Genomic DNA, 26,612 nt, shown 5'->3' with positions numbered 1-26,612 from the left:
TTAGTTTATGGCAGTCCTGAGAAATGCCTTGTAATGTTTGAGTTGTTTTATTCTCCGAACAACATAACCGAGTGGATTTTTTTCCATAATTTCCTGCTAAGTTTAGATGTCATCACAATAGGTCAGTTATATTAGTGTTCATATATATATCATCTATATCGCATGTTCATACATATATAATCACCTATTTGTCTCTATATGCATGTATAATCAAAATAGTTTCCTTTCAGTTTTCGATTAAATATAAGATACCCATCAAATTAAATTAAAATCTATATCCTAAAAATTATAATATAGAATAACTGTTCAAGAGATATTAACAGTTAGCAACTGAGATTTGGAATATAGACGTATAAAGGTCTAATGATGTAAAAATCAATCTTGTGTTAAATACTAAAGGGCAGTGTTTGAAACCAAAATATTTTTAATCAATGAAATGTGTATTTTTATATATAGTTAATTTATATATATAGTTTTCCTATTCTTCCTCAAGGGAGGCTTGATCTGTATATTATCTATCTACCCTCCTGTACCTTAAAAATGGCCTATTCAGTTACTCAAATCAGAAACCTGGGTATCATTGTTGACATCTTTCTCTCTGTCAACTTCAGCCCCTCAGGAAGTCATTTAATTTTTACCTCCAGTATACACTTGTACTCTCTCCTCTCTGCCCCAAGTCCAGGGTCCTTATAGTCATAGAGAACCATCATTTTTCCCTTTATTACTGCAATAGCCTTCTAATTGATCTCTCCATTTCCATTCTTACTTCCCTCTCCATTTCATTCACAGATCAGCTATAATGAATATTTAAATGTGATAATTCCATCATGAGACAGCTCTGTTTAAAACCCACTCAGTAGCTTCTTATGGGATTTAAAAGAAAAGCTGACCCTCTGTCATGGATGCTGTGTACAGCAAATCTTACCCTCCCTGCTCAGGTTGCCTCACTGTCAACCTGTCCCACTGCAGAGGGTCCAAGTCGTTTCAAGTTCATCTACTTGTCTGAGTGTTTTCTCAACCTGGATTATTCCTATGTCTGCAGTGTACTTCTCTAGGATAAGTTGCATTTATCTTTCAGGCTTCAGCTTAACTGTTACTTCCTCAGTGTTCCCTCACCTCCAACCCAAACTTTGTCCTCATTAGCTTCTCACACAGCATCCTATCCTTGTCCTTCTTGGCATGCATCACAGTTGCAGTTGTTATATATTTATGTGTGTTTATTTACATATTTATCTATATAAATACTGTCTGTTCACTCGCCTATACCTTGAGCACCATGAGTGCAGGACTCATGTCAATTTTAGTGCTCTGTCATTATAAGACCTAATACACGGAAGGTATATTTTAAACATTTGGGGAATACCCACTATGCCTTGGGTGTTTTTCTGGCCACTGGATGTATAGAATGATCAAGACAAACTCCTGTTTTCATGGAGCTGATACTTGAATACAAAGACCTGGACAATAAATGCCCAAGTATATTCCTTTGATCAAGGACTCTCTCAGTGAAAGTTGCTAAATAGAAAGTTGAATTTTATGAAAGAAAGAACACATGCCTGTCTTGCCCCAGTCAGGGTCCCATAGTTTAGATAGGCTCATTCTGTCTGTGTTTTTTTAACCCTGCCAAGCTACTCCTAAGTCTGACTTTTGCTCTGGCACTTAGAAACCCTCATCAATGGCATTCTTTGTCCTCCTTTCAATTTGTACTGGCAGCTGAAAAATTTGGCAATTCCACACATAGTGACTAATAGTAATATTTCTTTGCAGATGTAATATACCATATAAATGGCAGGTCCTGTACAAACACTAAATAATTAGTCTTCATACTAATCCTAGCAAGATAGAGTGTAAAACTCTCTGTTTTGTGTGGAAATAACTGAGTCACTGTGAATATACTTACTGAAATCACAGCATAGTGGAAGGATGTGTGTTGTGATTCTGAAATTCCTGGCTTTTGCTTTTGACTATTAAATAAACATATCCACAAATAATACCATATAAAATGCTGTTTTTACAAATGCTGTATTTTTCATTAATAAATCAATTTAATATATAGTTTGGTGTAAATTTAAAGTATCTAGTGAACTACTGACATCTTTAAGTTAGAACATATGATTTTAGTAACTGAACTTAATTTTTTTGATCTCCCAGACTTCAAGTCTGCTGAATACTATTTAAATGTTGATCCTTATTGACGTACACTTTTTCTGGAATACATTACATATTTTAATTTAAATCTATTATGCCCAGCTTACTTTCCCTTTGTTTTGATGGCTTAGTGTTGTAGAAATAAACACCAGGGAATCTCTTGTATTGTTGATTCCTCAAGCGAAATATTTAAAACATGAAACAGTGAATGTACACAACCATGAGCGCTTTTCATGGAAAGTGTCGTTATGGTGTCCTGGGAATGTGGTTTAAGTTTGGACACAACCTGGAAGTCATCCTAATCAGTAAAAGACCAGAAGTGGGGTGCCCCATTGCTGCAGCCCACCAGCACATAGAGACATACCACTGTGTTTATGGAAGCTTGCACCTCCGTCATGTATTGTTTAACAAAACAGGCAAATGTTAAAAAATAAAATATATACAGGTAAATTTGAAGATGTAACTGGCTTTATTAGGCAATCCATGCATCAGGCACTATCCACCTAGCAAGTAGAGAAATCTACTTGCATCTAGCAGTCATCATACAAAATGGAAAGTTTTAATAGACAGGTGAGTGGGGAAAAAGTTATTACCAAAAGAAAGAAGGCATTGTTTCAGGCAAGGTCACCCTTAGGAGGAGGAGCAGGAGGTCTCTTGCAGAGTAGCTCATCTTCTTTTTAAGGGATGGGGAAGGCTCATATGATATGTTACCTCATTGGTTCTAGCCATTATTGATTGACTCAGACTACATTTCTGGGGTTGACAGAAACTGCAGTTGGGTCAAACCTTATTAAGCCCTGGCTTGCTGAACTGACCCAGCACTTGCTCTTGGGCATGTGGCTTTCCTTTTTAACACAAAATTTTACTCCATTATTAGCATCTCCTTGTGTAGCTCTGGGAGTAAAGGGAGTTCCCCTCCTAGTACATGTTCCCTATGAATCTGGTGAAACTGAAGGAGAATAAGGGGAAGAGCATGTTGGGGGAAGGGCTTTTATTTCTTACAGCTTGCTTCGAATCACCAGTTAGGCCTGCACCTACTGTCCTCTCTGGCTGTGGTGTGCATGTTCCCCAAGTCCTTTCTCATCGATTGCTGATCCGTGCTCTGGTGCCCTGCAGCGCCTGGACGGCCCCCTTTCCCCACCCGCTCCTTCCAGGAGGAACTTCATGGGCGGGTCCTTAGTGACTGGCAAACACCAGACCAATTACATTCTGAGAATGGAGGGGAGGAGAGAATGGCCATTTCTCTCCACTGCTTGCTCCAGATGGACCACAGGCTCTGCAGTGGTAAACACCTATTGGTGTACACCTGTTGGTATGTAAATGGACTAAGGCTAGGTGGGAGATTCTGGAAATTCTGTCCATTTACTCCACACCTCATATTTGCAGTGTTCTACACTCACTGTAAATGTTGAGTGATGTTTAACATCACTATATTACTTTTTCAGAATGTATAATTTTGGGGGAAAAAAAAATGTACTGCTTTCCTCAAGTAGAGCATAAGAGGTTTGTGAAATCTTCAAAAGCTCTGGTAGTTAAGAAAATACATGCTTTTACAAGCATATTTTCTTCCAGAATGTTAACCAAAGCATAATTTAAGGTTTAAAAATAAAGTTGTATGCTATAAAAAACACAACTAGAAGATGACATAACACTGAAGAGCATCATAGATATATTCAGGGTCAAATTTTAAAAAGTGAGTATGTGTCCTTTTAGGAAACAGTTATGATTAAATCATAACGTTTTACAGAATTGACACTTGCATGTGGCATTTTAAAAATCAAATCCCTTAGCTTTGGAAGATGTTGGCATAATATGAATAATACCTCATGAAATATTATTTTGTATGACATCACTTCTGTTTTCCTCTTTAGTAATTTAAGATATATTTCTACACATTCTTCCTTTTTGTTGGAATGTTTTTAAAAGTTTGGAATTATTATTTTATTTTAAGAAATGTTAAGGGGTTTTGAACACATTTGTTCCCCTGGTAACACTCTGCTCTTCTGGGTAATGCTGTTAACTTACAAAGTAGCAATGCAAATACTTAGGAAAGCCATTGTGATATACTTTCTAGTCTAGCTCCCTAAACATATGTCTTAATGTATTGCCAAACAACTGGCAAGAAAGCCCTATTGTATTGCCAGTTTTTTTGACAAGATGAAAATTAATGTTGTTTCTTAACAGACATCAGCATTTATGTAAACTTCACTGCGAGGAAATGCCAAAAATGACAGCATAGGTGCCAGGCACAAAGTTTGTACTCAGTATAGATGTGCTAATGAAAGACTGATAGTTATTTTGAAATTACCTAACATTTATTTATGTCAGTAAGTAAGCGAGCATTTAGGTAGGGAACTAGACATAACAGAGAAGTGAGTAATATATTCTCTACTCAAAATTAAAGACTAGTAAGTGATTGATAATGTTGATTAAAGTGGTACACTGTACTAGAAGCATGCTGTTACCGAGTATCTATAAAAATTGTTGTCTTTGGAAATATACTTCTCATTAACTTCTACCTCTAATATTTTTTAAGTAGTCATTGATTTTTTTCTTCTTTCTCCAGTCGACAGTTTTCTACTATTTGCTGTAAGGTCTACAATTTGCTGACATGGTAGTCTTTTAAGTAGGAAAAGAAAATCCCAGGGCTGCATATTATCTTTCTGTGTTTTTCCCAAGTTACCCACTCTAATTAAAATGCCCATATTTAATTAACACATTTATTAATGTGCGACTTTTCAGTCATTTTGTTATTGAAATAAAAACAACCATTAAGAAGAGTTAGCAAGATACACATACTGAGAATGATGAATGCTAATTTTCAACATGCTTGTAAGTCTGGGGAAAGGAAATCCTGGGGCAAAATACCTCTAAAAACCGAAATCAGTCAAAGGGAGAAATAAAGTTTAGAACCCATTTATTGCTTATAAACTGCAGTCCAGGGCCATCTTTCTTCTCTGCTCTGGAAGAAAAAATAAAACAGCAAACAAGCCAGCCCCATCCTCTTAACCTCTCAGGTTCAGACACGCCCTCAGTTGCCCAAGTAATCACCCCGATATGGAGATGAACTTCTCTCTACCCCTGAGGATATGCAAATGCACTAAAGCCAGGCAAGATACTCTGGAAATGTTTCGATTTCACCCATAGGCTATCCCTCCAGAAATCTCACCTTACAATCTACTTGTTCCCCTCTTCCCACCAAACTAATGATATACAATAACAATAGCAATAAAATTATGATAATCCTCAAGCCAGAGGATTCAGCCTATGCAGATTAAGTAAATGTACTTTACAGCACATTCTCTCACTAAGCACAAAATATGTTTGTACACTTGTTTACTCATTCCTATCAACCATGCTATATTACTCACAAAACTTTTACTGAACATTAGACAAAGTCAAGCCTCTCTTTAAGCATTTTTTTTCTTGACAACAGCAACACAATCATGATAATTCTCAAACCAGAGGATTCAGCTAAATTCAAAGTCCCATGCAGATTAAGTCCAAAGCTCATCCATTCCAGCCATCATGTGGCAGCTGCAGCCAGGGGTTGCATCCAGGACACAAGGACTGTAGTAGCAAATAACCTTGATTTTGGGGGGCCACTTTGCTGTTATTCCAGGATTACACAGGGGGCCAGCTTCCAGGTCTTTTCCCCAAGCACCAGAAGAGCCAGCCATCGCCAGTCCATGCATTGAAATGTCTAGGGCCATGTGCATTTTATTCCTAATTGCTGCACCCATCCTTGCAACACATGTCCAGTAAAGTGAGTTCCTTAATCGGTCTCAGTCAGCAGTGACCAGCTGCAGACTGCAAAGAGATGCTATAGGCCCCTCTTGGTGGTTTGCTGGTCTGCACAATGTGCAGGAAACTCCTTCTGGGCTCGGCTGATTTCTTCAAAGGTCAATGGCAAGCCCCACTGACAGGCTACAGCCCACATTGTCTTTTGCCCCGTGTGCAACAAACACTATTGTAGCCATTGGACCACTTCATTGGCAGGTTTTCCTTCTAGCCAGCGCACCTGGGCCAATGCATCTCCTTTACTATTCCCTGGGGATGCCAAAGGCAAATGGCCAGTCACATGATATACAGTAGTTGTCTGTGCCATGCCACCAGTCTTGTACCCACCCTGCAATGGGATAGGTGGTTATTACCTTGGTCAGCGCTGTTCCAGTGATGGGCTCTGTAGCCACCAAGGTGTGGTACAGAGCATCCAGTTCCTTCTCTATCAAAGTGAACCAGACGTCTGCTCCTTTCCATAGTTATGACCAGGCTCTGGCTGGCAGCAGGAGCAGCAGCAGTGGCAGAAGCTACTGCCTTAGACTCAGGCCACGGGCTCGGGTTGGCACAGCCAGCAGTGGTGGTGGTGCCTCAATGACCACACGACTGTAGACATGTGTCCCTTGGCACGAGCGTCACTTCTCCCCATCATTTCTAGGGGCAGCCCTCTCAAAGGTCGTACCTATTATAACACATTTCGGGTTCAGAGGAATCCTGCCAACTACACCAGATGTAAGTCTGGAGAAAGGAAATCCTGGGGCAAAATACCTCTAAAAACTGAAATCAGTCAAAGGGAGAAATAAAGTTTAGAACCCATTTATTGCTTGCAAACAGCAGTCCAGGTCCATCTTTCTCCTCTACTCTGGAAGAAAAAAAACAGCAAACAAGCCAGCCCCATCCCCTTAACCTCTCAGGTTCAGACATGCCCTCAGTTGCCCAGGTAATTACCCATTGGTATGGAGATGAACTCTTCACCCCTGAGAATATGCAAATGCACTAAAGCCAGGTTAGATATGTTACAATTTTACCCACAATGCTGCTGATAGTTTGAAGTGGCCTCTTCCAAACATGAAAAAAATCAGAAAAAAACAAGGCAGAGCATATTTAAAGATAGCCAGTTGACTGTCAGAAAGGAAATTTTTCATTCAACCTCTGTTCCAGTGGAAAGAGGCTGAAATATTAATACATCATGGAAGCTGTGTATTGAGAACTGTGAACTCTGTGTTAGTATAAGACCACATAGGTGGGCAAGTTGATAGAGAAGAGTCCATGGTGGACTACAGATCTGTGTTCTAGCTCTGCTGCTAATTCTTTACAAATTCCTCATCCCTAAAATGAAACTAAATAAATGCACTTCATCATAGTTTGTTATGAAGACTAAATTGTTGGATACTTGGTGTGGTTCTTTACATAGTAAATGTTTAATAAATGTCAGTCATTGCTAATATTATTATTGTATTGTTAACGTTATCATTATCATTTTTATTATTTATGTGATGTGCTCTGCTCACCGCTGAAGAGCCTTAGATTATTAACTTCTAAAAGAAGAAGTTTGGATCACACAGATCTCAGGCCCTAAGGTTTCCAAGATTCTGTGATTCATGAAACCAGGAGCACTGTAGTTCACAGAAGTTCCCCACGTGATTAGGGAACAAAAATCATTTTAGGAGCATTTGACCCTTAGCAAAAGTGCATAGACATGAGACTGCAGTATATTGGCATGCAATCACTGTACATCAAGCGTTCTGCACTAAGAGAGTGGACCGGATGGAAATACAATGGATTAGATAGGAGAATTGCATTTTACAGTGACATAGTTAAAAAAAAAAAAACGTGGCACTGGACATCGGGATGTCTATGTTTTCTTCTAGGCTCTTCCTCACAAACAATACAAGCTATTGAAAAAGTTTCTCAGCACTCATATGTGTCTGTTTATGGGATGGATTATAAAGGTTGTAAAAGAACCCTGCCTGTTCTATGTTTTTATGTTTAAGTCCTAAAATTTCCCACAGAGCTCTTAGAGTGTGTTACAAATATTAAAGGCTTTGGAATACTTGAAACAGTTTATGTTTAACATTTTTTTTAACTTTGCCACTCAACATTACTCAAGTAGATTGCAAAGTCACGTCTGAATTTTAGAATCCTTTTCTGAAAACATATACTTATTTTGTGAATTGTGTTAAAATTGATATATAGTTTTCAAATAGACAAATGATTATATGGTTTATTTTTAAATGTAAATTAATCATTTTTTATAGAAAGAAACTTCCAGAAGTTTCAATGATTCAGTGAAGTTTATGGGTTTTTTTCTAATTTAACAGAATGAAAAGAGTGAAAAGCAGTTGAGCCAAATTACATGTATCATAAATAAAACATATATAAAAGAACAATTGCATAAATATGGAGGAAATACAGAATTAAGATGAACTGTGTACTGGGATTGTTTAACAATGTTTTAGATGTTATCCACTTGGGTACAAATTAATATGTAATATTCTTTTCAAAAGTTAGTTCCAGGTTTTAGAATTTCATATGATTCATATAATTTCCTACCACCAAAATATATACTTTGATTACTAGAGATGTTAAAGAAAAAAGGGAGAGTTTGCTTTATGTTCTGTTTTGTTTTGAAGCATCTGCATTAGAGAATACTTACAGTTACCATTGTTCTTTTGGCCAAGATGTTGCCAACCATTTGAGTTCAAGTTTTAATACATAAGTATACACATGAATTAAGAAAATTGGATAATTTAACTAAAAGTTCACATCATTTTGTGATGTGACTCTATTTTTCCCTAAAGGAAATGTTCAGGGCAAGTATAAGGTAGAAAATTGCTTTTATAGAAGAGAGAAAAAAATCTTAAATTCATAACTTTCTTCAGGATTGCCTGTAGCCATAGGCAATAGTAGAATTTTATGTTCTACAGCTGCAAAAATAATGACATGAGCATTATCTAAGCAGTAATCTTTAATGGATTACATTTTGTTAGCTTTTCATTCTATACTATAAAAAAACAAATAACAGTAAATGTGGGAAAAAAACTTGATTTATCTGACTTAGACCTTTGATATTTTTGAAAGACATTTTTTATTCATTGGTTTATTTGCGATACAATCTCAGTTTTTAAATAAGAAATAGCATTTCCAAGTTGGTTTTAAAATCAGCAAGTAAAAAATAGTGGAAATTATTTATTTCTATATGAAAGTATTTTACTTTTGCATGTCTCAAGGGTGTTAAAACTTTTCAGAAATGTTATCTTAGATTGGTAATGTGATCTCGCAAAGGAAGATACTATTTGGTAAGGTCAATTCATTTGCTCCTTCTATACACCTTACATTTTTATGTGGTACATTCTTAACACCTAATCACAATGTAAGTTTATAAACAGTGAAAGTCTTCATACTCTGTTCATTTATTATGTGGTAACAGTAGCTGGGGGTTTCAGTTCAACAAAGTTTACCTTTGTGTCTCTGTATCTTACTAATAAATAATGTAATAAATAATTGAAGTTACAATTACAATAGTGTGGTGCTATCATATTTCCTTTTCTTTTTCCTTCTACTGTTCTTTCTGAAGCTGAGGACACCAGTCTTCTCTTTTAAGTAGTTATCTTCCAAGAGTTGAATTACTCATATTGTGCCCAAGTTGTCTAAATATGCAGATTAAAAAGCGGTTTTGTTTGAGTGGATATTTAAAGCTTAGTCAGCTGTATGCACAGACCTCTTTGGTATAGCAGGAGGAAAAGTGGAGAATTGCAAGAGAAAAATACAGGATTTTGTAAGTCTCAAAGCTTGTCTAAAGTTCAAAACCAAAATTTGAGAGTGACTTTTGAAATACTATTTGAGCATAAGTTTCTTTTTACATTTTGGTACTTCATCCATGAAAGTATTTTTAATGTCATTGGAATGGAAAGACCTCCCCCTTCCAAAAATTGTAGTATCAAATATTCAATTAAATAGATTTTAAAAGATAGATAACATTTAACTCTTCAAATCTATGCACTTAACATACCACTGAACATTTTAAGTACCATCTTAAATTAAATTACTAAAATTGATCACATTTCATTACACACTGGGGAAAAGTAGAGTAGGAGAAAAATAACGTTTTTAGACTTTGTATTGACATATGTATCTCCATACCTGCCTTGTAAATAGGGAAAGAGGTTTGTTCAAGATCACCTATCTAGTGAACAACAGAATTGTGACTTAAGACTAGCTGATGCCAAAAAATTTATGATTTCTTGACAGAAGTAGGATAAAGAAAACAGTTTTACTGGACAAACTATTTTTGAAATACATAGTTGGTTTATTTTTTATGTTTTATTCCAATAGCAACAAAGTTAATACTGACTACTTTATCATATATTACATTAGTGTCTGGTTGAGATTACAATAACAAGTTGTTTCCTCCTTTAAGATATAAGATTAATAATAATAATATCTCGTACCCTGAATAGGTTTAAGAATTAAATGAATATTTACCCCCCCAAAAAATACAGAATATACATAGTGACAGTTTTAGTAGCAGGGCTGTTTCCATCACTGTTGCATTCTAACACTCACTCAGTGACAATGGAAAACAGATAGTACTTTGAATGCAGTTGCTTTACAATAATTTTTTTTATAATGAGCATGCTTACAGTGATTATATAATCTCATACCCTGATTTGAAACATCTTTAAAGTTTCTCTCAATTCAATCCATGTTTTGAATACATTTATTTTTGCTTTTAATATTTTGGTTTGTGTGTGCTTGCAATTCATTTAATAATAGAAAGCATCATTCCATTGTGTCATGTATAAAAGGAGGACTTAGTTATATTTGTTAGTGCCTAGATGAAAAAATGTAGGCAGTAGACAGAGAAGAAACGCAAGTTAAAGATAAACCAGATGCTAACAGTGAGGGCACTAAGCAGCAAAAATACACTTGCTCACTTGCCTATGAAGAATATCAAATTATCCCTGTTGTGTATGCTTAAGGCCAGATATCTTTATTAAATTGAATATGTCTGTAAGTAGATATTGATTCTCAAAGAGGTATTGAGATAGCCAGTAGAAGTAGTTTATTATAATAAATGTGTCTTTTGCTGAAATTCAGAGATAAGGACTGTATACATCACTCTTGAGTACAATGATTTAATCTTGTTCCCACAGTACTACGGGATGACTTCAGACAGAATCCTTCCGATGTCATGGTGGCAGTGGGAGAGCCTGCAGTGATGGAATGCCAGCCTCCACGAGGCCATCCTGAACCCACCATTTCATGGAAGAAAGATGGCTCTCCACTGGATGATAAAGATGAAAGAATAACTGTGAGTATTTATTTTGGCAGTGGGGAACATTTATAGATCTAACTGTGTATATTCTTCACCAAGGAAAAAGAGAGAAGTGAAGTAGGTTCTTTTAGATAAAGGATTGCGTTATCTCATGTTTTCAGTTCCTCCTTTAAAATAAATATATTGCAATTCTCCCTGAGTTGGCACAAAAATAAGTGAGGAAAATACATGTTGCTTAGTTTGGTGATTAGTAAAAGAAAACTGTAATTTCTACATTAGTATCTTAGAGTTAAGACTTTCATGTATGACTTTATTATTATCATAACTCAGGGCATATCACATTTCCACATGTTACAGTAAAAATTGTAAGAAAAATTTCCATAATATAGTATGCTTCCAGAAGCTTCCTAAGTCATTCAGGACATTTTCTCTTTCTCCTTTTAATATCATTTCTCTATTCCATAGAGTTCATTGTTTGTTTGTTTTTTCTGAAATATAAAATCTCATTCTGACTGATGGTTAATAATGGATTCAATTCATCCCATAATAAAATCTTGTATCTAGATTATTGGATTTCATATTCCCACTCTGATACAAGTAGATAAGTATGTTATCTGTAGTAAGTAATGAAGTGTTTTCTTATTGACATCAATGATTTTTATGTGACTTCTTTCCTTTTTCTGTCTCATAAGTAACAGGGCTCTTACTGATTCTGTGATTGTACAATATTCCCCTTTACAGTTTTCTTTGTTTTAAACATAATCTCTGTCCATTGTGAATTCATTGGCCAAGATTTAAAGTTCCCCAGGAGAATTGTGTGTGCAAGATTCTGAATCTGCTGTGAAACAACAGCCAACAGAATTTGCTAACAGACTAGATATGCCTTGTAAGAAAGAGAAAAGAATCAAGGATTACCTTAAATAATTGGTTTTAGCAACTGAAAAGATAGAGATGCCATTAATTGTAGAGAGAGATTTGGTGTTGGAAGTATCAGTAGCTCAATTTTAGACATTGTAATTTTGAAATTCCCATTAGATATCCAAAAGTAAGTGTCAAATAGGCAGTGGGAAATGAGTCAGAAGTTCAGACTTGAGGTTGAGACTGGAGAAAACATGGATCTGTGGTAGACATAACAAGTCCTCATTACTATGCAGTCCTCCTCACCTTCTGAACAGATGAAAGACTCTGCTTTCCAGCTTCCTTGCTGTAGGGCAGACCCGTCTGACTAGTTCAGCTTCATGGGCTCTGAGTAGAAATTAAATAAATACTAGTGAGTCATCCTCCAGCACTCTCTTTCTTTAGCATGTGGCAACCAAGGAGGCCACATGTTCCGGAGAGGACAGCTACACTTTGAAGAACACACAAAGAGCCTGATGGGATGAACAAGTAGCCAAATTATGTAGAACCTTATAGACCTTGTAAATGGTTTGGCTTTTCCTCTGAGTGGGTGAAAAGCATTAGAGGTTTCTTAGCAGAATCCCTGCTGTCTGAAGAACACACTCAAGGATGACAAAGAAGGAGACAAGTTTGGGAGCTTTTGCAATAATCTAGGCAACAGGGAAACAAATAGAAGTTTGGACCGAACTACAAGGAGGGGAGGTGGTGAGGAGTGGTTAGATTCCGGATCTGCTGAAAAGCAGTAGCCAGGGTCGTTGAGTTACGTGTACAGAATGTTTCACCCCACACCTCTAACTTCCCACGGTGGACATATAGAATAGTGAGAAAGGAATCTGTGGTGTATTAAGTCATGTAGAATTTCTTATCACAGACCAATGTAGCCTATCCTGATGAATGTAAGAGTCATCAGTGTGTTCATATTATTTCAGAACAGGAAACAAATCACCAAAGGGGTGATTATACATAGAAAACAATAGGTCCAATGTATGCTCTCAAGTAGGAGAGGCAGAAAGAGCAGGGGACACTGAGAGAGAGCCATCGGTGAGAAAGGAGGAAACTAGAGGGCAACCCAGTGAGGACAGTGTTCTAAGGAGGTGGCAATGACCAAGTTGGTTGCAGCTGGTAGATCAATTAATAAAAGGGTTGAGAATTGACCGTTGGATGTAACATGAGGTGATCAGCCATTAATGACCTTCACAAGCAGTTGCAGTGGGGTAGTGGGGTGAAGACCACAGGACCAGGAGGCATTGGGAAGATTGAAATCAGACAGAGTAGGTAAAAAATAAAGGTGATTATACTCTCACCTTTGGAAAGGTCTTAGTTCACCTCAGATGTTTTGTTTTCTATATGTGCACATATGTGTATCTTTGCATTTTTTGTGATATTAACAGTTTAAAACTGCTGTGGTATATTGGGTTTTTCAAAAATGCCTAGAACTTCCTGTTGTATCATACAGTGAATTAGAAGAAATGTTATGGTTTATGCCGAAATGTTTACTTTATAATAGGATCTTCATTTGCCTTTTTCTGTCTCCAGGGTGTTATTCTATAAATAAAGGGCACCAGCTGCCCCACACATGAGTAGTTTAGAGTCATTATAATAAGCCCCTCCAATCAGGAAAATTAAACAGTTTAAAGTTACAATCACTGCTGACTATGAAACAATGCCAAGATGCTAATGGATCAGTAGTTTTAAAATCATTTACATGTTGCCAAAATGATGATCCACAATAGCATTCCATATGCTAAGAAATTGTAACATCTGAAACTTTTACTAATTCTAAGACTGTCTGTGTGTTTTGTATAAATTTTGACTGTTGAACTGATAAAACACCAGAGGTAAAAAGCACACTTATACATGCAGGAAAATGAATAGATGAAAATTCAGCAGTTTTGGTTCAAAATTACTGTGCTTATTTAGACTGTAACTGTTTTTGTTTTATTTTCTCCCTTTAGGCAAAACGAAAGTTAAGTAATTCAAACAAAACTTTAAAACAGAAACAGAATGTCTGACATGATTTCCAATTCTTGTTTTTTTCAAAAATTCAAAGTAAATTCTTAAGAGATGTTAGTTATTAGAAATTTTATGTAATCCTTGTTCCCTAAGCTTTGTTTTCAGATGACTGTTCTCATTTCTATTGTTACTGTGCTTTGCCAAATGTGTTGCGTACAGGTGAACAGGAGATTAAAGCACATATCTTTATGAAACGCAAGTAAAGATTGCACGGTTATTGCTACAGTTTTGGTTATAGGAATTTCTAGAGTTCTTTAATGTGGTGGCTTTCTTCTTGAGAATGTAAAGTACAACTCTCCCAGCTGTGAGAACAAAGACACACCCTACAAAAAAAGGGAAAATATGTAATTGAATTGTAGCTGCACCTGTATTTTTTTATGTTCTTAAGTCACTTCTTTTTACACTGACCTGGATTCTGAGCCAAATTGTATTCTGGACTCTGAGCCAAATCATCTGTGATGATGATAAAGCAGTCATATATAAATAGCATTTCCTTATTTTCTTACCTGACAGGAGAATCTTTTAGAACTCTTTGTGCATGGATTTCTTAGAATTATTTAAAGGAGGCCCTAGATGATGTTGGTCTCCAGTGTTCTTTCATTCTTTTCTAAACAGGAGTATTTATGTTGAAAGTTAGAAGCAGAAGGAGTTTAACTGACAGGCTGGATTAAATAGATTTACTTCATATACCCGAGACTTAGTCCTGACCATTATTATTAACAAATGAAATTTTCCCAAGGACGTGAATCAGAAGACCGAAGACTTCTTTATGATGTAGAACAACATTCAGATATACTTTACAGTGATATATTTATTTCATTTCATTACATTTTGGAAATATTGTTCTTAAATTCAAGATTATTTTGTAAGGCTGAAAAATCAAGAATGTTAAGATTGGAAAAAAAAGTAATACCAAATATCGAAAAAATAATTTTCTGTTCAGTCAAAAATCAAAAATTGTCCTTGAATTAAAGAAGTTAAATATTGTTGATAGTAAACATCACAGATATTTTCCTAGATTATGAAAGAAGCTAATTATGTATAAAGTCAATTACAGGATTAGGTTGAATAAAAGCTGACAAGTACACACAAAAAGGCCCATAAATAGTTTTAGTATGATTTTTGGACTCTAAATGGAGTGAAGAGTCATTAGTAAAGATAGAAGAGAAATTAACTGATGCCAAAACATTGTGAAAAGGCATTAAATTTATTTAAAATTTACCTCTTATTTTATCATTGTTGATCTGTGTTATTTTCATATTGTTTTTGTTTGTTATAAATCAACACACTTTTGGGGGTCACATACAATGTTACCATGTTGAGGCATCAGTTTCCCTTATCTTTCTACTGGGTCTCTTACTGGATGAATATTCTTTTGGTGGTAGCTGTAGAAATTGCAGGCATAGAAAAAGAAGGAAATAGCCAGTCTCTCATGGAGGATAGTTGGTAAGTAAAACATTTAATTACTTAGTGTAAGCAAAAGAACAAATGTATTTTTTAGGTTGAAATATTAAAGTATCCAACGGTACATGATCCAACTAATGAAACAAGACCAACTATTTGGCTTACCTCAGTATATGATAAATTGGGATGGAAAATTGATACCCATTTTTTAACAAATTAAAATGATGGTTGTATGCATTTATATAAAGCTCTGATTATGACTGGGAGTTAAACCTTTTGATTTGGATTAGTAAATGAATATTTATAGGAACAACAATAAATTGTTAATGTATAGAACATAGTAAATATATGATAAGTATTTATGAAATGTTGCAAACTCTTCTTAAGTCATGAAAATGAATTGGAAAATAACCACTCCAGTTTTCTTAATCTGAAAACTTTTAAACAAATGGGTCAAGTCTTAGAAATGGTTATTGTAGGGATACCAAAAAATTTACTAATCTTCCATAGTAATATCAATAGCTATTGTGTATTGAATACCTGCCATGTACCAGATGTTTTATATTATCTCATTTAATCCATTTGAAAACCAATGAATAAGCTGTTTTCTTTTCTTTATGGCACACCGATTCCTGTTAATTCAGTCTCTTGGGATGACGATGATGATAATAATGTTAATGGTGATAGGGTGGGGGTGGTGCTAGGTAACAGTGTAGCACCTACTATGTGCCAGGCCCTATTCTAAGTCCTGACAACATCCCTGTTAGATAAATACTAAATTTCACTAGTGCAATACTAAATTCTTAATTGGCTGAGGGGACAATTATGTGGGCATCTGCCTTTTTTTACTAATAACGTTTTCTATAGGGCCATGTAGATTCTCCTTCATATCTAAGTACTCTGATTTGCTATCAATGCAAATTTCAACTCAAAATGGCAGTAACACGTAGTTTTCACCATGAAATATTGTCTTTAAGTTTACAAGTGTCTGGAGAAGTTAGTTTGTACAGTGGAGATTATGGTGGTCTTGTGACTAGGCTAGGCATATTTTGAGAACCAGTCCATATTATGTTCAGTAATGAAAACTATAATATAACAAAGATCTGTACTAACTGAAGAGTTTAGTAGTTTCACAGACAATGGCACAGACATGGTCAGTTTCAACCAAAGGTTATCATTCAGATAAACTATTCATTCTGAACATAAGAAGTTTTACCTCAAAGTTTTACCATCAAAAGATATTATGAGATTATCTAAAGAGGATAATAAATAACTTCACCATTTGGCATTTAGGGAAAGGAGGATTTATATTAAAAAGGATATTATGAAATCAGTGAAGGATTCAGCTATGTGTACTTTATATTAACTGTCCAAATTGTGGGTTAGCCCAGTTCTTATATCTTTAGCTGTACATATTTCAAATGTATCATCAGAAATTAAGCAATTATAAGGAATTATACAATGAATGTGAAATTGAGTTAGAGAAAATTTTTTGCTTATGTGACTTGGTAATTTTGCATAAATACAATAAAATACAGTAAAAACTAATAGTATTAGTATAATGTAAGTAGTGATATCTGACTAGACTCAATTCTGAAATTCCAGAGTTTGTCTCTTCATAATAACCTTTGACTGTCATTTATTCTGAATCATTTATTTTAGTATTTAAAAGAAGAGCTTAAAAGACATTCATATTTTCATGTTTGAAATTGTTAGCTTTTGAGCTAAAATTTAGACTTGAATAATAATAAATGCCTTTTCCATTCACTTTGTATGTGTCTTTGTGACATAAAAACTTTTGAATGATTTGTATTGTTCTTTGAGGTAAGCTGTGCCTTGAATTTTAATTTTTCTTCCTACCTATCCTCAAAAGTAGCATGTTAAAAATATTTTACCTATCTACAGTTTGTTTTTCACTTTATTGAAAAAGTAATTTCAGTGATTGGGAAATAATGTTAAGTTTTTTATTTCCATCAGAGCCATAGTCCAACCAGAAGCCATTTTATTGTAAATTTTTATCTATTAATCACATAACTATATTAATATCTTATTCATTTTCTTTTGAAAAATGTGGAAAAAATTTCACAGCATCAGTGTGTTTTAACATGATGAACAAATGTAATTTAGTAACCTTTTCGTAAGGTTTCTAACTTAGATGGGATAACCAACCATCCTGAGTTGCTGGGCACCGTCCTGGTACTAGCACTGGAAATCTCTAATCCTGGGAAAAACCTCTCAGTTCTGGGAAAACTGTGTTGGTCCCCCTAAGCCTAAGTGGTTTACAGGAATTGATTTTATGTATGAGTGAGTAATCACATTCATACAAGATAAGTAAAAAAGTGTTAAAAATAATTAAAAGAGCATAAAATTGTATATCAGTGATACCTTAATTAAAATAAAAGTAGAAGAATCTTATCTCTATGGTTTCTTTCATAAGCAAGTTAAAGATTTGAAAATCATTCATGAAGGAGAAAAGTTCAGTTATACATTAAAAAAATTATTTAACACTTCCCATTCCCATGCTGAAGAAATACAATATATAGAATGTACTATGTCATCAATTCTTTTTTTGCAGTCTCTTTTTCTTCCTGTGTGTCTTTGTACTTTCTTTGATTTTCCTTTGTTGGTATGATATGTTGGTGAAAAACAGCTGACTCACATCCCATCCAAATCCCCAGTGACCTCCAGATCATTGACAAATTTGGCATTCAGCCCTCCCCTTGCCAATTGCTTCCTTTCGCCCCAGTTCCCACATGTCTGCTTCCTAAGCCATCTGCTCCTCCTCCCTTCCTTCTATTAGTGCTTTTCCCTGGTCTTCCAATTTCTTCCATTGTTCAGTGACCGACGCTTCCTTTCCCTTCTCCTCCCCTAGAGGAAATCAACATACTTAATGTAACTGATGTCATAGAGCCCCTATTCCCTGAGAAGTTAAATTTGCGTTCCCGCAAAATAAATGTGTGGTACTGTTGTGTGAAGGTCAAAGGAAACTGCTGTAGTGAACCAGAATTTTTCTTCCTGTCAATTTTACATAAAGAGTCATTCATGTTATATATTTTATCTTTTTAAAAAAAATTTAAAAAGTTATTCATGATTTAAATCTATGTTAAATCCATATATATCTATAATATGAATCATGGGACTAAAGAATTGAGTCAAAAAGTAAATTTATGCCCTATCCTACTATCTTAATTTTCAAATTTAATAATTGGAATGGTGTGTTGGTGAAATAAAACATGGTCTTAGGTATTATAAAACCACATTATAAGTTCAAGTTTCAACACTTATTAAATGCATGATCTTATGGACATTTGATCTCTATAAATTTCATTTTTTGTGTCTGTGAAATGAATTGTTTAATAATACCTTTATTGGTTCAATGTTGTCATTACAGAAATCCAATGAAAAAATGAATATTAAATGCCTTTGTAAACAACACACTCTATACATATTAGTAATTGGTATTCTGCTTATTGCTGTTGTTGGTATACCTGCCTGAACTCTGGATATATTTAGTCATTGAAAACTTGATAGAAAAAAATCAGGAACTTTGTGCCACAGCAATTTCAACTTTCATGAATATACATTAAGACCTTATAAATATATATGAGAAGAGATCCAGAATTTTTGTCTCATCTAAATTTCTATCTATATCTGATTCACAAATGTAAGAAAATGTCCAGTTTCTATAGACTCACCATGAGTGTTTAGTTCAGGTGACTATTATGTGTAATTAAAGTATTTAGACTAGTACTGATATTAAGAAGCTGATATTAATTTGAGTTCTATGTACACCTTTATTGTGAAATGTAGTAATCAACAGAGGATTTCAAAAGGGAATTAAGTCCTAAAGCCCTAAGGCATCCACTATGTGTAACAAACTGACTTTTCTCCTGTGTATCTAGAACAGTTCTAGTTATGTACAGTTCTTAGGGGAATTGAGAAATGCTGTGAATCAGATGAGGTATGCTGATTGAGAAAGGCTCATTTATCTTCTAAGGAATATCCTGAACCTTTCCGAAAACTCTTAATTCTACTTAAGTAATTATACATGAACTCATCATGTTTAGACTGAAACTAGATTAAAAGAAAGTCAAGCATTTCAGACCTACTTGTGAAGTCCAAGTATTCTTTTGAAAGAATTGTAATAAACTAAGGCCTTCTCTGTTTTAGCAGTCAAATTAACTTAGATGACAATATAATTATGAACATAATCCCAGTGTGAATTTGGTTGTTCTAATTTTTCATCACTTATTTATTAGATGTGTATTTAAACGCTTGGATACTAAGAGCTTAAAATAAAATATTATGGGAGTCTTTGCATATGCTAATCCCTCTGCCTAAATGTTCTGACCCCTACAATTCTTTGTCTAACTCACTCATTTCTCAGGCTCCAACTTAAAGGCAACTTCCTCAGAGGAGCCTTCTGTATAATCCCAGTCTGCACATCCACACTTGATTTATATTCATCCCTTCTCTTTTTACTACATGTCTCTCTTTTAATCTGTTGTAAATCATTGTATGTTACTCATCTAATATACATATGACACATAAAGGCCAGCTATATTCCCTGTGTCTGTCTTATGGTGGGAGCTCAATACATGTTTCTTGAGAAAATATTAAGTGAATGCAATGTGAATCACAATAATGCCTTCTAGCATACTCAGAATTGAAAAGTTGCAAATTTGAACATACCATACTTGATTTTACTCCCATATATACATACATATTTATTTCCTTCTTCCCCTGTAAAATGAAAAGGAGATATCATCCATACCATTTATTTTTTCTAAAGCATGTTTTTTTCATTGACTTGACAGAAAGAGAAAGAAGAGATATTATACAGATTAATTATGTGAGTAAATATATTTCTGTAAGTGTGAATTACCAGATACTCACAGGATCTTAGAGATGGAGCTGAGCTGAAAGATTGAGAATAGGCAAACCCTTCCATTTTTAAGAAGGAAATGGAAGCCAAGGGAATTGATTTGCCCTGAGTCACTTAATGGATCTGTGTTGTGAGTCAGGAAAAAGAAGTTTCAACATCAGACTTCTTCCTATTGTCATTTTCCCCATGACATACTAGACATAATCCAACCTTCTAAAACAACACTTAACTTTGATTAAAATACATCCTAACAACAATAACACAGTTCACAGGTAAAGAGTTTTACTGGATTAATTTCACACAGTTTTGCCACTTATTTTGTGTCCTAAATTCAATATGTCCTATTTTGGTAACAGTATAGAAAGTAGTGTTTTCAATATGTAAGATTTAACAGCTTCTCCTGCTTATTTATCCATTGGGTACAAACATGGCACAGAATTGATTGGATTAATAATCCTGTACACATTTTTGATTTATGAAGTATTTTAAGAATGCATCTAAATTCATCTTAAATGATTGACTATCTGAGGTTGCCTCAGAATCTCATTTGAAAATGAAAGTTGCAGTAATTAAGGTAGTGAGTTAAGCTTAACTTATGGCTATCTTGGGAAAGTCTTATATGTCTGAAGCTAATCTTGAAATGGCACTAATAACTAGACCTTGGTCAAGTCCTTAATGGTTGAAAATACTAAGATAATACTATCTTCCCTGACTATTTATTAGGATCATTATGAGAATCATGCCAGAACAGTGAGAGTGTTTTGATGACTATTAATAACAGCTTCACTGTAAGGTGTTATTTTAAGTATTCCTGTCTTGATTTCCAGTTAACATCCATTTTGCAATGATATTTTTATGTTGAACATGAGAGACCAGAGATTTTTAACTTCAGAAAAAAAAGAGAACACTTTTGCCTTAGATACTTAGTGGACAGAAGAGAAAAAACAAAACAAAACACTGATAAAACTGTGGTATATCTTGTTTTGATCATTTTTTTAAGTGTACATCAAAGAAATAAGTCTCCTGTATGACAGATATGGTTAGGGTGCTCAGTAATTTACATCGGCTTGCCCATTTTTGTCTCAGTCCCTTGATACACCTAGTTGTAATTCCTAATGAAGCCTTACAAGTCCATGTAAACTGACTAAAGTACCATAGAGAGGGTACAAGTATGTTTGGGTCCAGAGATAAAGTAGCAGAGGCTAAAGATTGCCAGATGAAATATTTTTTAGTTGAAAAATAATCTTAGGTGACTTCAGGAAACAATATACTATTAAATATTCCAGTTTCCTATAAAGAAGTGTAATTAACTTCCATATGAGCAAAAGTCCTAACATATGTGAAAAATCAGAATGATCTGGAGTGATTTGGGTATTGTGCAATGTTGATGTTTTATCCTGTTTGGGGTTGCATATTGATTGTCAGGTCTCTCTGTTTTTTTTTTTTTTTATTTTGGTATCATTAATATATAATTACATGAGCAACATTGTGGTTACTGGATTCCACCCATTATCAAGTCCCCACTACAGACCCCATTACAGTCACTGTCCATCAGCATAGTAAGATGCTATAGAATCATTACTTGTCTTCTCTGATTCAGTATAGAATCAATACTGCCTTCCCAGTGCCACCCACTACATTATGTGTGCTAATCATAAGGCCTTATTCCTCTTCTCCCTCGCTCCCTCCCTTCCCACCTGCCCTGCCCAGTCTGTTTCCCTTTGGCAACTGTTAGTCCATTCTTGGGTTCTGTGAGTCTGCTGCTGTTTTGTTCCTCCAGTTTTTTCTTTGTTCTTATACTCCACAGTTGAGTGAAATAATTTGATACTTGTCTTTCTTTCCCTGGCTTATTTCACTGAGCATAATACCCTCTAGCTCCATCCATGTTGTTGCAAATGGTAGAATTTGTTTTCTTCTTATGGCTGAATAATATTGCATTGTGTATATGTACCACATCTTCTTTATCCATTCATCTACTGCTGGACACTTAGGTTGCTTCCATTTCTTGGCTATTGTAAATAGTGCTGCAATAAACATAGGGGTGCATATGTCTTTTTGAAACTGTGATCCTGCATTCTTAGGGTAAATTCCTAGGAGTGGAATTCCTGGGTCAAATGGTATTTATATTTTTAGTATTTTGAGGAACCTCCATATTGCTTTCCACAATGGTTGAACTAGTTTACATTCCCACCAGCAGTGTAGGAGGGTTCCCCTTTCTCTTCATCCTCGCCAGCATTTGTTGTTCCTATTATTTTCTATGTTGACCATCCTAACTAGTGTGAGGCGATGTGGTTTTAATTTGCATTTCTCTGATGATTAGCGATGTGGAGCATCTTTTTATGTGCCTGTTGGCCATCTGAATTTCTTCTTTGGAGAAGTGTCTGTTCATATCCTCCACCCATTGATTGTCAGGTCTCTTAAATCTCTTGAGATGATTGTGGCCCTCAGAATTTTTTATCCAACTAGGTTTCCTCAAAAACAGTTTTGAATATTTTTCCAAAATCTAGTCCCACCCAAATGTTTCAATCAAAGCAATATTGGAAGACATAGAGGAGTGCCAACTCCTGAAATTCCCTGGGCCAAAACTTACAGTGGAAGGATGCTGCTGGTCAGCAAACATGATCCTTCAGTGACAGTTGATCTTCCAAAAAGTGGAAACTATCTCAGAAATTTGACTAACCAGCTGAAAAAAAATTGTACCTTGTAATTCAAAGTAATCATCAATATAGGACACTAACCAGAAGTATTATAACTCTACATGAACGCATATGATCCGATGACAGAGCCTGTAATAGGAATTTCAGATTAGCTTGAAAGCAGAGTTACAAATGTTGTGTGGAGAAAGTGAAGGTTCCTGTGGCCAGAATTCTCACCTGGCCCTGGTCAGCTTGCTCAGTACACAGGTGTGGGGAATACATTTTTCTGACTCTATGTAAAGAGCCACACCCAGTGCTCTGGGCTGCATGGCTACAGGAGAGCAGGGGCTGGAGTGGTGGCAGCGCCGAGGACAGAGACTGATACTGCTGCAGGGGCAGAGAGGCCCAGAGGCAGAGACTGGCTTGCTACAGGCAGACTTGCCCTGAGTGGACGGGATTCTAGCTCCTGACCTGCCCCTGTCAGAGTAAAGCTGGGTATAAACCCTTTCACCGCAAGAACATTCCACTGTCATTTTCTTGTTCTTGAATCCATAGTGAACTTGTCCGGAATTGAAACCAATTGGCAAGACAGTCATTTTCTCCCCTTTTTTGTCTGTATAATGCATGCTCACTCAAGCAGCTTGTTTCTTCACTTTCCAAGCACTTTGATATATTTGATCAGGTCATTAAATTTCTCCAAATAACGAAGGACTAGTGGAATTTTACTACTGTCTGGGAGCACTTTGTTTAATTATAGGTTAAAATAGTTTGCCAAATTAAAGGTATAATTTTTTTGTGGTTTCAAGGATGGGGTTCTAACCAGTTTATATTTTTGGTGCTCTATTAATCACAGATGAAATGTTTATCTAAAAATACAGTTTTAAAGTTTATCTTAGAGTATTGCTTATAAATCTTATCTATAATTTGGAAAATAATTAGATGATATATGGATACTTTTTTGTAAATGTATTTAAAAAAAACTTGACTTTTCTAATTACTTGTAATTTTTGTGTTTGTTCATCATGGCCCAGTCATCATTTTGTTTTTCTGTTTCCACAGACAAAATGAATTGTAATCTTTAAAAAAAAAAAAAAAGTAGTAGATTCAAAAGTATAATTGATTGTACAAGACATTTTTTTCCTTAAAACATGCTGCAAAATGCAAGAAATGATTTTAAGCCTTTAAATTTTAAGTTATTTTTAATCTGAGCACTTTATTCCTTTCTGTTATTTGTAATTGGCTAAGACTGACTTTATCAATTTTTCCATCTTCTCTATATTAAACTTTTATTTAAAGATGTTCTGTCAATGAATAGTCCCAAATTTTATGCTGAATCTGATGTGTAATCTAATGCTGATTTGGCATTTCTTTTCTTTGAATGCCAGTTGCCTTAAAAATACTAATACTGTATTTGTAACATTTGACCACTTCAATTTTTATCTGCTTAAGCACAAAGAATTTGATAATATGATAAATTGTACACTTGTAAAATAGTCTGGTGTACATTAACAAAATTACTTGCAGATGGCACGGGTTTTCTGGTCTTAAATTTTACAAATCTAGATCATCATGAAGCTTAAAGGCTGATCACACCAGAAAGAGGCTCATGTTTAAGATACCTTTTTGTATCAGTTACCTTGTATGGGATTTTTTTAAACATTTCATTAAACATTCAAGGTGCCATTCTTCTCTCACTTAGGTATATCACCTCACAATATCGCCCCATGTGTCATGCTTATAAAAGATCATGTCAGATTTTCTTATCTTTATTAGGGAGGCTTATATATATTCTGTTTAAATTTTAAACATGCCATGAAAATAAATGCAAGAAGAACCATTCCTCTGAATAAAAATTAATGTAAGGCATTTACCTAGCTACATTTCTCTTACAAAGCATTTATGCATATGAAGAGTATAAGCATGCACATTTTTTTTCACTGGCCGCTACCTGGATGGCAGCTACATAGTGGCAATTATGTTGGATATCCAAATCACTCAGGCTTGAACATGGAGTGTGATGGAGGAAGGCCATAGATTTAACACACTCAGGGAGGTCCAGCAATAACACCTATTTCTTTGCCAAGCTGTTGGGACTCGGGATTTGTTCACTTACAAAACATTGCAATTTGTACTTTGTGTCATGGGAAGCAAAGAAAATCATGAGCCATTGCTTTCTGTCCAAGCAAAAGCAAGCTTTATATTGTCTTGATGCTCAATTCAATTACTGGGTGACCTGGAACAAGTTTCTGATATTCTCTGAGCCTTAATTTTCTCATCCCCAAATAAGAAAATATATCCTCCCTGTGAGACTGTGGTTAAAACAAAAGATGAATACAACAATTTCATGTATTCAGCGTATGTTGGTACATCACAGTTCTCATTAATTATAGCAATAAAATAATCCAAGTTGTTCTTTAAATATGTTAGTACTTTTGCAAAATTTACTGCAGATTCACTCGTACATTTTTCTCACATTTTGTGTTGAAAACTGTCAGAAGCTTTCTGTACTTAGGATGTAATATTTTTCAGGTGTTAGGTTTTTGCCATTGTGTCCTATAAAACATATTAAAACATCAGAAGATTTAAATTTATTTATTAGTTTGGTATGCAGTTGTCAGAATTTGAATTTGTCTTCTACAAGGCAATATAAAATAGTGTACTTCTAACATAAATTCCAGAACATCAAGTGTTTTTTAAAGAGATGGTGACTGAAATCAAAGAATTCTATGTATCCAATTTCTCAGGTCTTGAAAAATCTGATAATGTGGCTTCTATGTAGGTGCTATGATGATAAAGATATGACAAGCTCCTTGACGTCATAGAACTTATGTTCCATGCAGAAGAGTAGCAAGAAACGTAAGGCCAATTTTTTTTTTTGAGAGGGCATCTCTCATATTTATTGATCAAATGGTTATTAACAACAATAAAATTCTGTATAGGGGACTCAATGCACAATCATTAATCCACCCCAAGCCTAATTCTCATCAGTCTCCAATCTTCTGAAGCATAACGAACAAGTTCTTACATGGTGAACAAATTCTTACATAGTGAATAAGTTCTTACATGGTGAACAGTACAAGGGCAGTCATCACAGAAACTTTCGGTTTTGATCATGCATTATGAAATATAAACAATCAGGTCAAATATGAATATTCGTTTGATTTTTATACTTGATTTATATGTGAATCCCACATTTCTCCATTATTATTATTATTATTTTTTTTTTTTAATAAAATGCTGAAGTGGTAGGTAGATGCAAGATAAAGGTAGAAAACATAGTTTAGTGCTATAAGAGAGCAAATATAGATGATCAGGTGTGTGCCTATAGACTAAGTATTAATCCAAGCTAGACAAGGGCAACAAAACATCCACGGATACAGAAGATTTCTCTCAAAACAGGGGGGGTGAGGTTCTAAGCCTCACCTCTGTTGATCCCCAATTTCTCACCTGGTGGCCCCCCTGTGACTGTGCCTGTCTTAGGTTGTTCCTGCCTTGAGGAATCTTACCCGTCTCTGGCTAATCAGTCATCTTCCGGAAGACCAATTTTTTTTTAATTGACTTTATCTTGTTC

The 26,612-nt window shown here is 35.1% G+C and overlaps 1 protein-coding gene across 8 annotated transcripts in view; it reads left to right on the top strand.

Moving 5' to 3' along the window:
• The window catches only part of ROBO1 (roundabout guidance receptor 1), a 1,078,818-nt gene that overhangs the window by 932,513 nt on the left and 119,693 nt on the right, over window positions 1–26,612 (top strand). For all 8 annotated transcript variants that reach the window (XM_057501821.1, XM_057501817.1, XM_057501808.1 and 5 more), the window contains one exon: window positions 11,085–11,242. In XM_057501821.1, coding sequence (XP_057357804.1) covers window positions 11,085–11,242 — 158 coding nt within the window. The remainder of the gene's footprint in view (window positions 1–11,084; window positions 11,243–26,612) is intronic.

Source organism: Manis pentadactyla, chromosome 1 (assembly GCF_030020395.1).
Source record: "Manis pentadactyla isolate mManPen7 chromosome 1, mManPen7.hap1, whole genome shotgun sequence".
Taxonomy (NCBI): Eukaryota; Metazoa; Chordata; class Mammalia; order Pholidota; family Manidae; genus Manis; species Manis pentadactyla.
Note: the sequence above shows the minus strand (reverse complement) of the source record. Positions and strands in the feature narration are given on the sequence as shown.